Source organism: Numida meleagris, chromosome 11 (assembly GCF_002078875.1).
Source record: "Numida meleagris isolate 19003 breed g44 Domestic line chromosome 11, NumMel1.0, whole genome shotgun sequence".
In the NCBI taxonomy this organism is placed as follows: domain Eukaryota; kingdom Metazoa; phylum Chordata; class Aves; order Galliformes; family Numididae; genus Numida; species Numida meleagris.
In genome coordinates, this window is record NC_034419.1 from 15374935 (window position 1) to 15387791 (window position 12857).

The 12857-nt window shown below is 45.6% G+C and overlaps 1 protein-coding gene across 10 annotated transcripts in view; it reads right to left on the reverse strand.

Annotated features, from left to right (window-relative positions):
* Window positions 1-12857, reverse strand: part of FRMD4B (FERM domain containing 4B) — a 108687-nt gene that overhangs the window by 14708 nt on the left and 81122 nt on the right. For all 10 annotated transcript variants that reach the window (XM_021409419.1, XM_021409420.1, XM_021409422.1 and 7 more), the window contains 4 exons: window positions 10679-10762; window positions 9457-9522; window positions 8440-8497; window positions 7420-7506 (listed from right to left, as the gene is read on the reverse strand). In XM_021409419.1, the coding sequence (XP_021265094.1) occupies window positions 7420-7506; window positions 8440-8497; window positions 9457-9522; window positions 10679-10762 (295 nt within the window). The remainder of the gene's footprint in view (window positions 1-7419; window positions 7507-8439; window positions 8498-9456; window positions 9523-10678; window positions 10763-12857) is intronic.

Sequence of the window (12857 nt, forward strand, 5' to 3'; positions counted from 1 at the left end):
TGGCACGACGCGGAGCGGCCCCGCGCCCACGCTCGTAAAGGCGCTGGGTGTGCTCGGTGCCGGGCACCGCGGCAGGTGGTGACACCCCCGGGATCTTTGTCACTTCCTCTGGGCTGGGCCCCTCCGGACGCGCTCGGCGTTCCCGAGGGCTGCGGGAAAGGCGCGGAGAGACGGCTCGGGGTTGGGGGGTGCAATGGGGATGGTGCTTCTCTCACCTCCCCCCTTCCCCGCGCCTCCTGCCCAGGGACGCAGCACGCGGAAGCGCTTTGCAGGGGGTGAGAAGTGTGCGAGTTTGAAAAACTGGGGAGAGGGAAAAGAAGGGGGGAGGGGGGAGAAAATAAAAAAAGGGGGGAGAAAAAAAATAGAGGGGGAGATAGAAAACAGGACAGGAGGGGAAAAAATGGGGAAAGGAAAGGGGGGGGGGACGAAAAAAGAGGAGATAAAAGATGGAAAAAAAGGAGGTAAAAAAAGGAGAAAAGGGGGAAGGGAGCAAAGGAAAACAGGGGGAAGGAAAGGGGAAAAAAAGAGGAAAGAAAAAGAAAAAGGAAAAAAGAGGGAAAGGGAAAAAGGAAAATGAGAGAAAAAAAGGAAAGGAGGAAAAAAAGGAAAGGGGGAGGAGGGAAAAGAAAAAGGCAATGAAAGGAGGAAAATGAAAAAGAATGGGAAAAAGGGGGAAAAGGAAAAAACGGGGAGGGAGAAGGGGAGAGAAGGAGGAAGGGAAGGGAAGGGAAGGGAAGGAAAGGGTATAAGATAAAAAGTCATACTAAGAAAAAAGCCTTCGCATTTTAAGACTGCCTGGAGGTGGCTGGGGCCCAGCACTGCGCTCCCAGGGGCCGGGAAGCGCAGGGCTCACCCAGGGACAGTGCCCGGTGTGGGGAGATGCCCCACAGCCAGCAGCAATGCTGCCCCAAATGGCTTGACTGCATTTAGACTGCTGGAACTGTACTTGGGAAACTGTTACTGCAGGTTTCCTGCTCCCATCAAATGCTACCTAACTCTTACAGAGACGCATTTCAAAATCGTTCCTCATTTTGGTTTTACCTGAACTACCCACACATGCAAAGACAACACAGTTGTTTGGAAAAAAAAAAAAAAAAGGAAATTCGAAACTGGTTTTTGAGGGCTGGAAGTACAATTAGGAATAATTACGATGTTTTTGTGGAAGTTTTGCAATGCATGTTCCCTTTAACCAGGTGATTAGGTCCACCTGAGCTAATGAATGTTTTCTCAATAGCCTTCCCATCCTTCCAACTGCCACATCCTTACGTGCTCATGGAAAACTCCTCCTGAGCACACTGGGGCCCACCCATCTGACCCTACAAGCAGGATATGGCTGCTCAGGGTTTGCTTCCAGGTCTCTGGACAAGGCAGAGGTACCAAGTGACCTGATTGCCCCTCATTAGCCCTCCATGCACAAGCCAGGCTTCCACCACCCAGCTGCAGCGGATGAAAGCACCAGAAGCTTTAGCTTTCCACACAGTAGAATCATCAAATGGCTTGCGTTGGAAGGGACCTTAAAGACCATGAAGTTCCAACCCCACTGCTGCTGGCAGGGTTGACAACCACTAAGTCAGGCAGCAGATCAGGCTGCCCAGGGCCTTGAATATCACCAGGGATGGGGAACTTGTCCCAAGAGAGACTGCTGGGGGACACCACCTGTCACTGCCTCCACCTGAACACAGAGCCACGGACATCAACCCTCTGGCTGTAACCATCCAATCAATTCATAATCCACCAAATAGTCCACTCCTCATACCCATCTCCCTCCAATTTAGAAATAAGGATGTGGTGCGGGATCATGTCGGAGGCCTTGCACAAGACCGGGTAGATGACATCGGTTGCCCATCCTTTGTCCATCGATGTCGTCACTCCATTGTAGAAGGCCACCAGATCGGTGAGGCATGATCTGCCCTTGGTGAAGCCATGGTGACCGTCTCGGGTCACCTCCTCATCCCTCATGATCCTGCTCTCCATAGTGCAGAGCACAGAGCAAAAAGATCACCCTCTTCCCAAACAAAAGGAGCTGGTAACTGCAGTCTAACAAGACACAAAACAGACACTGACAGCTTAAGCAGTGAGATACCTTAATAGTAGAAGCAGCTGCTTTACAACCTGGCTGATCTCACACCTGGTTTTGAATAAAATGCAGGTTTGTCTGGGCCCCACAGCACAGCCCCTGCCTCAAGAGAGGGGCAAGGGACGATGCGCTTAGTGCACACCTCAGCCTGGTGCATTTAGTTTAATATTTTTTAAATAGCATTTTTTTTTTCCAAGGGGGAAGGAATCCCAGAGAGTGCAGCCAAGTTCTGCTGCCCAGCCTCAGCAGTGGCCCTGGCACGCACCAGAGCCATTTCCCAGACCAAGGGTGATGGCACATTCTCACCAAGAGCTAAATTACACCAATGTCGGGTTTTCCACCCGAGGGGTTGCTGGGTAATGCAGCAGGGATGTGCGAGCTGTGCTGCTGCACTGGTGGCAGCGCTCCCTCAGGCAGCGCTTCCAAAGGCCCCACCAGTGGGATGCGCGGTGCCTGCAAGGAGGACCAGCCACCAGCATCCCCACAGCTCGCTGGGAACTGCAATCTCCAGACAAATCTAGCGATTCAGACCAAGGAAACATAAAAGATTTGTGCCCAGAGGAATGCACCCCACCCTGATGAAGGAAATTACCACCCTGTGTTTCAGCCCCTCAGCTGCAGAGTGCTGGCTGGCAAAGTGCCTCCAGCTGAACTCTTTTTTTTTTTTAAAATTGCTCTGCCTGGCTGCAAGGGCAGGCACCTGAGGAGATGGCAGGAGGGCCAGGCTGCCCCACCTGCAGCAGCTTCTGGCAGGAGGAGGCAGACAGCTCTCACCTGTGCCAGCATAAATTGACAGCGCTCACACCTGCAGGCATCCACCTCTCACATACTCAGCCAGCTGCCTAAAAAACCTCCTCAATCGCATTCTTTTCTAATGCATTGCGACCCATCCTTGCCAGGTTCTCACTGGCATTGGCACTAGTAAGAATCAGAGATGTCTCTGCAGCAAACGACCCAACCGCCGCAGAAGACAACGTGTCCTTCGGGGCACAGCCCCAAGCGGCTTTCTGCACATCTGGAAGGAACACAATTTCAGAGCGGTCTTGTAACAGCTCCGTGTTTATTTTAAATAATTATGCGAGCTTAGTATCTGATGTCTAAATCAATGGCTTCTACTCGATGAGAAATAAACAGAGTGAAAGAAATCTTTGCATGATTAGATCCACCTGCTGAGAAGCCTGTACAAACGCCATTGTGTTCTGAGCAGTTCAGCTAAGCAGGACAGAAAATTTACATTAACCAAATCTTCTGCAAGGGAAAACTTTCAGCATCAGCATTTAGAAAGTGTATGCTGAATTAAGAGAGAAGTATCATAAACGCGACCCATTTCAAAACCAGTATACTCTAACAAAAACACTCCTGGAGAACATAATGCATTCAAGACGACCAGCATTAGGATTGAAATTCTTGCAGATTTGAAACAATACCACAGCGAGATTACTTTTTCTCCACAGACACTGCAGTTCATTTATCACCGGGGAGTCGCCCACAGAAACACAATAAGTGGGGGAAAAAGTCGAAAAGCAAGCAAGCAGCCTTCTCACATTCCCATCCCTCAGAGTATCCCCACGTCTTGGCTGAACGCAGAGTAAACCCAGCTCGCTCCACAGTGCACAAAGGAGACAGCGCATTGTTTATCTCACCAGTGAGAAGAATGTAGGTACAGATGAAAGACAGAACTATCTTGTTTCGAAACAGCATATGAAGTTCTGGGCCCTGGGACCTGTTTTATGCATTTCCTAATCAACCCAGAAGAAATTTGGGACGGGACCTTGGCGTGCCACCCAGACACTATGGAGAGTGAGCAGGAAGCACTGCTCCAAGCAGCAGATATCTGTATTAACTGCAGCAGAAGGCAGAATGCATTTGCAAAGCAGCAGGACTGCAGAGCTAATCCCAGGTCTGAGCTGAAATCTGAACATAGGTTGCAAACGCAGTCTTTTTATGCCCTATAAGACTTCAAGATTATAATCAACTGAGCCACAGCATAACCTCCAGCCAGCGTGGAGCCACAGCTTTTATCCACGAAGAAAAAGACAATTTTCCTAAGTGACATAAAAATTGCTCTCTGTTTCCAGACTGTTACAGCACTGGAGCAAGGCTCCTCCCTCAGCTCCCACCGCTCACAGTCCAGGCAAAGCTGTACAACGTGGGCCCGCTTAGCTAGAAACCACTTCCAAAGAAACACAAAGTTCCACAAGCAACTTACAGTGACAGAAATCCTGTTTAAACAATCCCAGGTCAACCAGCAAACCAGAGGTGGCTGGGACCCAACCTCCCCATCCTGTCTGACACATGCAGGCAGACCTGGCAGGTTCGCCGGGTCCGGCCCCGTGCTACAGACTGTCCTTTCCAACAGTGCCTGGGCAGATGGGCTGCGGTGCTCAGGGTGACTGATGTGACGTGTACAAGCTCTGGCAAGGCCAGGAGATCTGTATCTGGAGATTGCTTCACCCGCTTGACTTGCAAGTTGTTTCCTGCAGAGAGCATTTGACGCTGTTCAAGCAACAGTATTGATCCAACAACAAAATCTTGGGATAACCGCGGTGCTCCAAGGCTTATATTTAGGCTGCTTTGCCTAAAGACCTTCTTGGATAAAGCCAAAAGATTTCACTCTTTGAAGAGGATGGCTGGGAATTAATTGGTGCTACGTTAATGGAAACAGTTGATTATTTATTGCTTGCATCTTTAAAAATGGGGAAGGCCAGCCTAGTTTGAGTCCATTAGGTTTGGACTCAGCCTTCCCCGTTACTGAATTAATCCGGCCTATGTATATTTAAACATCACTAGCTGGAGAAGTGGAGCACCATCAGGATGCTCTCTCCCAGATGGCTGGGGATAAACACAACGGCACTTCTGATCCACAATATAAACAGCAGGATAACACCAGCACATGGCAGTTGTGAGTTTGGCTCCTTCTCAGAGAAGCAAGCAAGAAAATTCTGCGAAATCCAGCAGAACTAGCACTTCTGCTCAGACAGGCAGACATAATTTACATGCCTACTCCCCTCTTGCTGCTTTGGAAAGAATGGTAGTGCCTGCTCCCTGGAGATTTTGACAAGCTATACAGACTGTTCTCTCTCTGAAAATATATTTTGATACATTTGTCAATATGAAAAAATAACACTGGTTAAAAGCAAACTTCTCCCTGCCGCAGCACAGACAGTGAGGTTGCACTGGAACTAACAGCAGTGTTTCAGCATCTGAACTCCAAAACCAAGACCAGACTGAATGGGAACCTCTCTAGACCCAGCGTGCTCTCAATCCCTGGACAGTGATCTAATTCAATTATTTCCACAGTTCACATTAGAAGTGCACAGTGTATTTCAAATATCCCTTGTATACACAAGCTGCACGTTTGGTCATGTTAAATGTAAGCAGAACTTGGCACAAACAGAGGCTCTGCCATTTTTGTCCTCTCCTGTTAGCACCAGACACAAATCCATGAGTCCATTGAGATACTACAGCCATATCCATCCACGCTTTTTCCATGAGCTTACTGGCATTAAACCTTCCCTCTTCATTTAAGCCTCTCTTCCCCACCTTCCCTTTTGATCTTCACTCTCCCTTGTATAATTATAATGATAATTACAGTACAGCACAGAACTGTTACAATTTCCATTGCAACACCTCTACAGAAAAGGTGACTTTGGAGTGCTGTTTGGTTGGGAATATTTTTGGCTTATTTATTTTTAAAGTTTTTCCTCTAAATGTATCTCTAGCTGCATTCAAAGGCAACACCTCATAAGAAACTGTAGCAGGGTGTGACTTGGTATCAGGGCCCAGCTGACCTCAAAAATTTTCTTAATCTGTCTGGCTGATGTTGTAAACTGAAATCCACAAGCATGAGAAGTGCTTGGCGAAGCAATGCTTCTAGCCAGGCAAGGCTGTACTTTCTTGGAGAGAGTTGCTGGTCACAGCTGGACATCCTGGCTGGAGAATGATCGGTGTTTGGTCTGATAGGAAAATCTCATAGATGTCTAAATACAGGAAAGCACTGAAAGAGCAAGAGGAGCTGCTTGATGCTCTCCTCTGATGATTGATGCTATGTTAACGTTGACTTGACTTTCTAGTGTTCCTCTTGTGTCATTGTCATCTTTTAACATGCGTGGTAAGAGACACCTGGGGCTAATGTAAGTGTTTTACTGAACAAAGCACAGACTTGAGAGTTCAGTCTTGGACACGCAGATGTATAAATATAGCACAAAAGAGACCAAGTCGGAGCCTGTCTTGGAAAAAGAAGATCAAGTTGGGAACTTGAAAGGGAATTGCTCTTCACAAGGAAGTTTTGTTAAGCAGTGTTTTTTTGGCACAAATTCACTAAACAATATCATTTTGCAAATGTAAAATTCCCTGGCAGGAAGCACACGCTTCATGTGAACTCCTGCCCAGACAATTCCAGGGGAAGGAGAACAGCAAAACCCCATGTCTGCATCTCCTCACAGCTTCAATGTTCCAACGAAGACATGACCAGAAAGAAACCATTCACATTCAAGTCACCAGCACTGCTCCCTCACGTGCACCCCTGGCTCCTACCCACTGCCAACAGTGTTAACCAACTCCTCAAAGACTTTCAGGGCTCAGCCCCGTGTCAGTGAGACTTATGTCTCTACAGGACTGGGCGAGTTCCCAACACAGCATGTGCTTGGGCTGCAGGATGGATTTCCAGGGCCGCCAGCAGAGCCTGTCAGGGCTGACTGATGGGTGGCTGAGGGGAGCCAGCAGTGGAATATGGGACCCTCTGCCCCATTTAAGCAACAACTGAAATTGTTGGCAGAGTTCTCCTGTAGAAGACACGCTGGGGAGAAGGGAGGTGGAAAAGGAGAACGACCTCCACTATTTGGCATTTACTCTCAATCCTCCCTTATAATTCACTGTGTCATGGAAGCATACGGTTGCCCACGCAGGCCTGCAGCTCCATCCAGCTCATCTTGCATTTCACAGACATCTGTTCATCATTTCACACACAAAGCACACCTCCGATAGCCAAAGGAAACGCTGCCCGTGCAGAAGGCCTTTACTCTGGGACGTGCAGAAGCCCAGTTGCTTCATGCTTCTGCAGATATCCTTGGAGGCTGCCAAGGTTCCCGTGGAGACCATCCCCAGACCACCAAACTCAAGAAGACAAAGCACTGAAGGCAGCTGCTCGCTGTGGCACATTAGCTTCCAGTATTACGTGAGGGGGCAGAATTTTACTGCCTTGGTGCTAGCAGAATTCTTCTGCCTCCAGCTCTTTGTATTTTGCTCACTAGTTTAATAAACAATAGCTTAAACAAGTATATCCCAGCATGCAACACCTCCCCATCCCCCCCAATATAAAAATCAGATGCAAAAAAACTTACTTTTCTGGGCTTAACTTTGTCTTGTAAATCGTACTGGCCTATTCCTTTATAACTTATTCCAAGCCACCAAGGGATTCCTTGTTTATCCTGAAAAAAGAAGCCTGCATGAACCAAGAGCTACTTAAGAATTAAGCAATTCCAGGATTACAGCCTGTTTCATTCTGTGACAAGTACAGGTAGGTAAGGAACAAGGACAATTTTTGCAAACAAATTGATATGAAGTGGATTGCTAAAGTGAATGTTGAAACTTTCTTCCATTGCCTTCTCAGGCAGAGGCAAGAAACTATGTGGTGGTTGTGCAAAGTGGTCAAAAAAAGCAATAGCACTGCTGAAACAAATGGGTGTCACTCCTTGCAAGAGGTGGCTGTGAGGAGGAAAGGATAGAGGATAGAAAAAAAAAAACTGTGGCTAATGGCTGCATCCATGACACTCAGGCATGACACAGCTGCAGAAGAAGAACAGTGCAAACCATCAGCTTCTCAGGTTCCACTGTCATGGCCATGACTGAAAGTATGGAGACTTCACCTCTGCTGAGTTCTTCTGCAAGAAAACATTTTTGTCTGGTCTCTGCTCTACAAATGCGAATAAATGTTGCATTTCCATCGCTCTCCAAAAATACAGCATTACTCCACTCTACATAAGCACCCAATGATCACCCGTCACTTAGAAGCTGTCTTTTCTACATTTTTTTTTTAAATTAGAAATGTCTCTGGAACATATATTAATTGCTTCAAATCTAGAAGTGATATCCAGTTTAGTTAAGCTGATACAAATTTAGTTCCTGGTAGGACTACAGAAGGTTTTTTAAATGGAGGTTCCTCTCTGTCTTCCTTATCACAATGTTTTGCTGCTCTCTGAAAACACTCTAAAAATAATATTGAAGAGGCAAAAAGTATAGAGGTTGAAAAATGGGGGGTTTAATTCTTGATAGAAGGGTACTGAATCATCAAATTGCTCCTTTAGGAATGTAATCGCATGTAATAAGCTAAGCAATCACATTATCTATGGACATTTACTAACCTTTACTCCATAGTAATGGACACCATATGTTGGCAAAGCTTCTACCACTCTCATGTACCTGTAGACAGATTTATAGCTTATCAGATTATTTTTTTCTAGAGGAAATGGTATCTCTTAACATATTTTTTCCACACATACATTCAGGATATGTCATTTATCATTTGCATATTTCGAAAGCTGTAATGATTTAACACCTATGTCTTCAGGAAAAAAACCTATCACCCAGGCTCAAGAAAGACGTGGTATTTTGGCCCAGATAAAATGAATGGAAGATCTCTCACACAACAAAGCATTCAACCTCTTATCAGAAATTCGGAGAACAGAAAGCAAAGCTTCCAGTTCTGCACTGAACGAGTAAGCCTTTGGGAAATGCTAGCGGGAAAGATCTGCCTCTAATTATTTCACGATGGTGCTTTGGTTAAAATGGATAGCCTCCAAATGAAATTGTTTATGCAGTTGTACAGTTGTTTCACAACGCAATTCAGACAATCATCGAACAGATTTTTTTTTTTTTAATCTGTTCCTGTTGAAAGAAGCCTCCGAACTACTGAGACAGAGCTGCAGGCACGGAGCTATGTGACAAAGCCTGAGAGTTGTCTACAGCACGCGGCTACGGAGACCATCTCAACCTTCTTGGTCATCCTGCAAGACCTTGTTTTTGAGAACTAAATTCTGAGCATTAGAACAAAGATGTGTTTGTCTTCCTCACAGAACATAAGATACAGTTTTCCCATAGAGCTTGATATGAAAATTAAGTGGTAACAAGCAGAGTATGGAGAAGGCGCTACTGAATGGAGTCCATATTGTTTCTTCTACATTTGAGATATTTGAATGAGGAAACTTGTCACAGGTTTCCACACCTGGAAAATATCACTCCAGAAAAAGTAATTCTGATTGATACAAAAAGTAAAGTCTGCAAGCAGAAAGGACCAAAAGAGCCTATGTTACCACTCCTCAGGAAAAGAAAAACAATAAGTAAAACCATCATCTTCACAAGTCATTAAGTGTCATACTCACTGAACAATGGCTTGTCCTCTGGTCAGACCCTTTATTTGCGTATAATGCTCAATGACTCTATCCTCACTGCAAAACAGGCACAAAAACCAACTTAGAGGTTCAGTGACTTCCACATGACAGCATCTGCTGACATTTAGGAGCTCACTCAGCGCACAGAGAAGTGCCCCTCCATGCATTTCTCACTCTAACTTACATTCTGTTTCTTACCCATTTCTTTCCCACCCTTCATTAAGCAGCGTGGAGCTGCATCTTAATCCCCGCCATCGCATGCTGCGTTCCGGACTAATTAACAAATCATTTCAGATCTGCCGCAGATGCTGCTGCAGAAGAATGGTACTAATTGTATAAATTCATTTTCATGTTCTAAAGAACCAAAGCTTCAAAGGCCGGTTAGTGTTCCATACGTAAGGCAGAAGTTGTTAAATGTTTTTGTTCTGGTGCGCTTTTTCACTTGGCTTTTCATGGATGAAGAACTATAGATTTGACAGCAATGACATTTTCAATTTTTTTCCTGCTATATACTTCAACATTTTAAGCAGAACATAAAATATACATTTAAGTGTCAGACACTTGAATGCAAAGAAAAACCCAACAGCATTCATTCTGAAAAATAAATTGTAATAGAGGACTAACATACTTGAAAATACATCAAATATACATCAAGCCTGAAAAATGAAATAAATGAGCAAGTCAAACCCGAATAAAGGGCATGAAATACAGGGAGACAGCACTGTTGATTCATTCCAAATGTTGTTTCCTTCATGGCACATTCAAGCCACAGAATTGATCCCGCCTTTCTGTTTCCAGCTTTTCTACTTCATCTTCTCCCGTTGGCCTGTTGAGGAGCATGAGAGCGGCTGGGTGGGCACCTGGCACCAGCCAGGGTTGGCACATCACAGAGGCTCTGCTGCTTGTTGGCTGAAAAGGTGTTCTTTCCAAACACAGACTTGGCTAGGGTTCAGATTTCAGCTCTTTCTAATGAGTGGTACCCCTCTTACCCTGATTCATTAACGTGATTGAACTTTCAGCGAGGGATTTGCATCGGCTCTTGTGTAATTCATAACCTTCTAAAACTGGAAATGCTTGAACAGAAGTGATTAACTCGAAGTTCTTATAACACAGGCTGAGAACTGTTAAAACAGTTTGCAAGACTGTCTACGAGCAATCTTGTCATTGCCATCCACAGCAAAGATTTACATTTAAATTGAATTAAACGTCTCACCAGTAAGCAAGCGATGGATGTTCCTGCAGTGTCTTGGTGGGAAAGACAGGCAGTGTCTTCAAGTCTTTCCGAGTGTTTTCATCACTAAAAGCAAAAAAGGCACAGAGTCACTGCTGGTGAATCACAGATGCAAATCATCAGTTTCAGTAACAGGAAAGGGCTGCGTGTGAGCCCCAAGAACAGTGCATTGCCCCATATCAGGCCATCATAGCAACGTAACTCTCTCTGCCCTCTCACATGACAGTGATGTATGTGGTGTCATGCAAGCTCCTGTTGTAACTCATTATGCAGACACGTGATTATCGAGTCAGCCAGGCCACTCTGGTGGGAGTGTGGTATCAATATTTATTTTGCACACACTTGCTCTGTTTGCTGAGTATGGAATGAGCACTCAACAGCTGCAGAAGAAAAGCTTTTGCCCAAAGGCAACACTTGCAGTGCTATTTTTGCTCTATCTATAGCTAAAATCCTCCCCAGGAGACAACAAATTCCAGCACAGTATTTGTCAGATTTCAGAGTTTAACACTGATCTGATTCACAACAAAAGATTTCAGTTCATATGCTATGAAATATTTTTACTGAAAGGAGTTTTCCTGGGCTTCACATTGTGCAAAAAGTTCAAATGTTTTGGACTTTTAGCCCAGCCTGGAACAAAATAAAAGCTGTTGAAATATGTGAATGCTATTTCTCACAAAAAGCAACAACAACAACAACAGCCAGCAAAATATTTTAAAACTTCTTAGTAGGCACCAGCAAAATGGTTAATATTTTCTCCTTCCATGCTCCGCTAATTAATCAGCTGAAAGTTGCACGCCTCATTTCTGCAGGATTTCTGCATGCCTTTGCAGCAGCACGAACAAGCTTGAACACGACTTCTCTGAGAAAAGAATGCACCAGTCAAGTTCATCAGCATCTGCCTCGGCTTCAGCAGCCGGGCTTTCCTTGAAGGTGGTTCCCTATTTGTAAGCTTTTTCCCTCAGACTTGAGCACTACAGATTTTCTCTGAGCTACATCACCTCCTCTCCCCTCCTTGCGAGCACCTGTACAGCAGCTGCAGCATGGGAGCTGCTCTGTAGGATGGAGGAAGTGATGGAGGTGCAGCAAACTGCTCACACCTCCGGTCTCACTGAGGATGTCACATGGAAGGCGCTGTAAGTGAAAGTTTTCTGGCTAATTGCCCTCCAAGCTTCTCCCCCAGCCTTGACAATGCGCCTCAACCCTAAGAGGGACCACCTCTGGGGACGAGGAAACAGTTCAATCAACGGCCTCGTTATTCTGCTGTGTCTTTGATGAAGTTGCCAAGAAGGGGTCAATTAGCACGCAGGAGCTGTTGTTTCTGAGCTTTGCGGCCAGCAAAGCCAGGAATATGCACTTTTCTTTGCAAGCTGGCCAGCACCCAACTGCCATGAGCAGGGACATCTGGGTAGAAAATCAGGATCTCTTCTCTCAGCACTTATACAGCCAGAGCTCACACAAGCAGAGGGGTTTTGTTCGCCCCTTAAAAGCCTGCTGATGGGATCAAAATGCTACACGATGTCCCAGCTTGCAGATTACTGGGGTTTTGTAGGGACACATGAAAATTCAGACAAAGCACACCCTCCTGAGGCCTCAGAAACCAGAGTCAAGACAAAAACCTACCCCAAAATGAGGGAAAAAACACAAAGTCCTGAGCAACCTTTTCTGATCTCATAGTTGACCCTTTTCAGAGCTGGAGGCTGGGCTACATGACCTCCTGAGCCCCCTACCAACTTAAGTCATAGACTCCGGATAATTTATTGTTAAAATAAAGATTTCCTACTCTTTTAAAGCCTGACTCATAATTGCAATGGCTACATTAGCAGTCAGGGCTCGCAGGGAATTAGTGAAGGAGGAGAGGGTTTCAGAAGGAAGCAATAACAAAATAGCTCAGTTTTACCAAACAAAAGGACCGTTCCTCTACACATAGATTCTCAACCCCTATATTCATTAGCAGAGGTTTAATAGGAGGTCTCTAACCCCCCTGTTTAGAAACCTCATTGCCAGCAAACAACAAAACGAGGGCTGAAGTACTGATGAAAATGATGCAGAGGGTCAGCAGCATCCTCGTCACAGACAGCAGAAATGTCACCAGATCTGGCAGCTGTGTTCCACCAGGCATAGAAATGCCACATCACGTCCCATATGTTGGGACATACAGTGA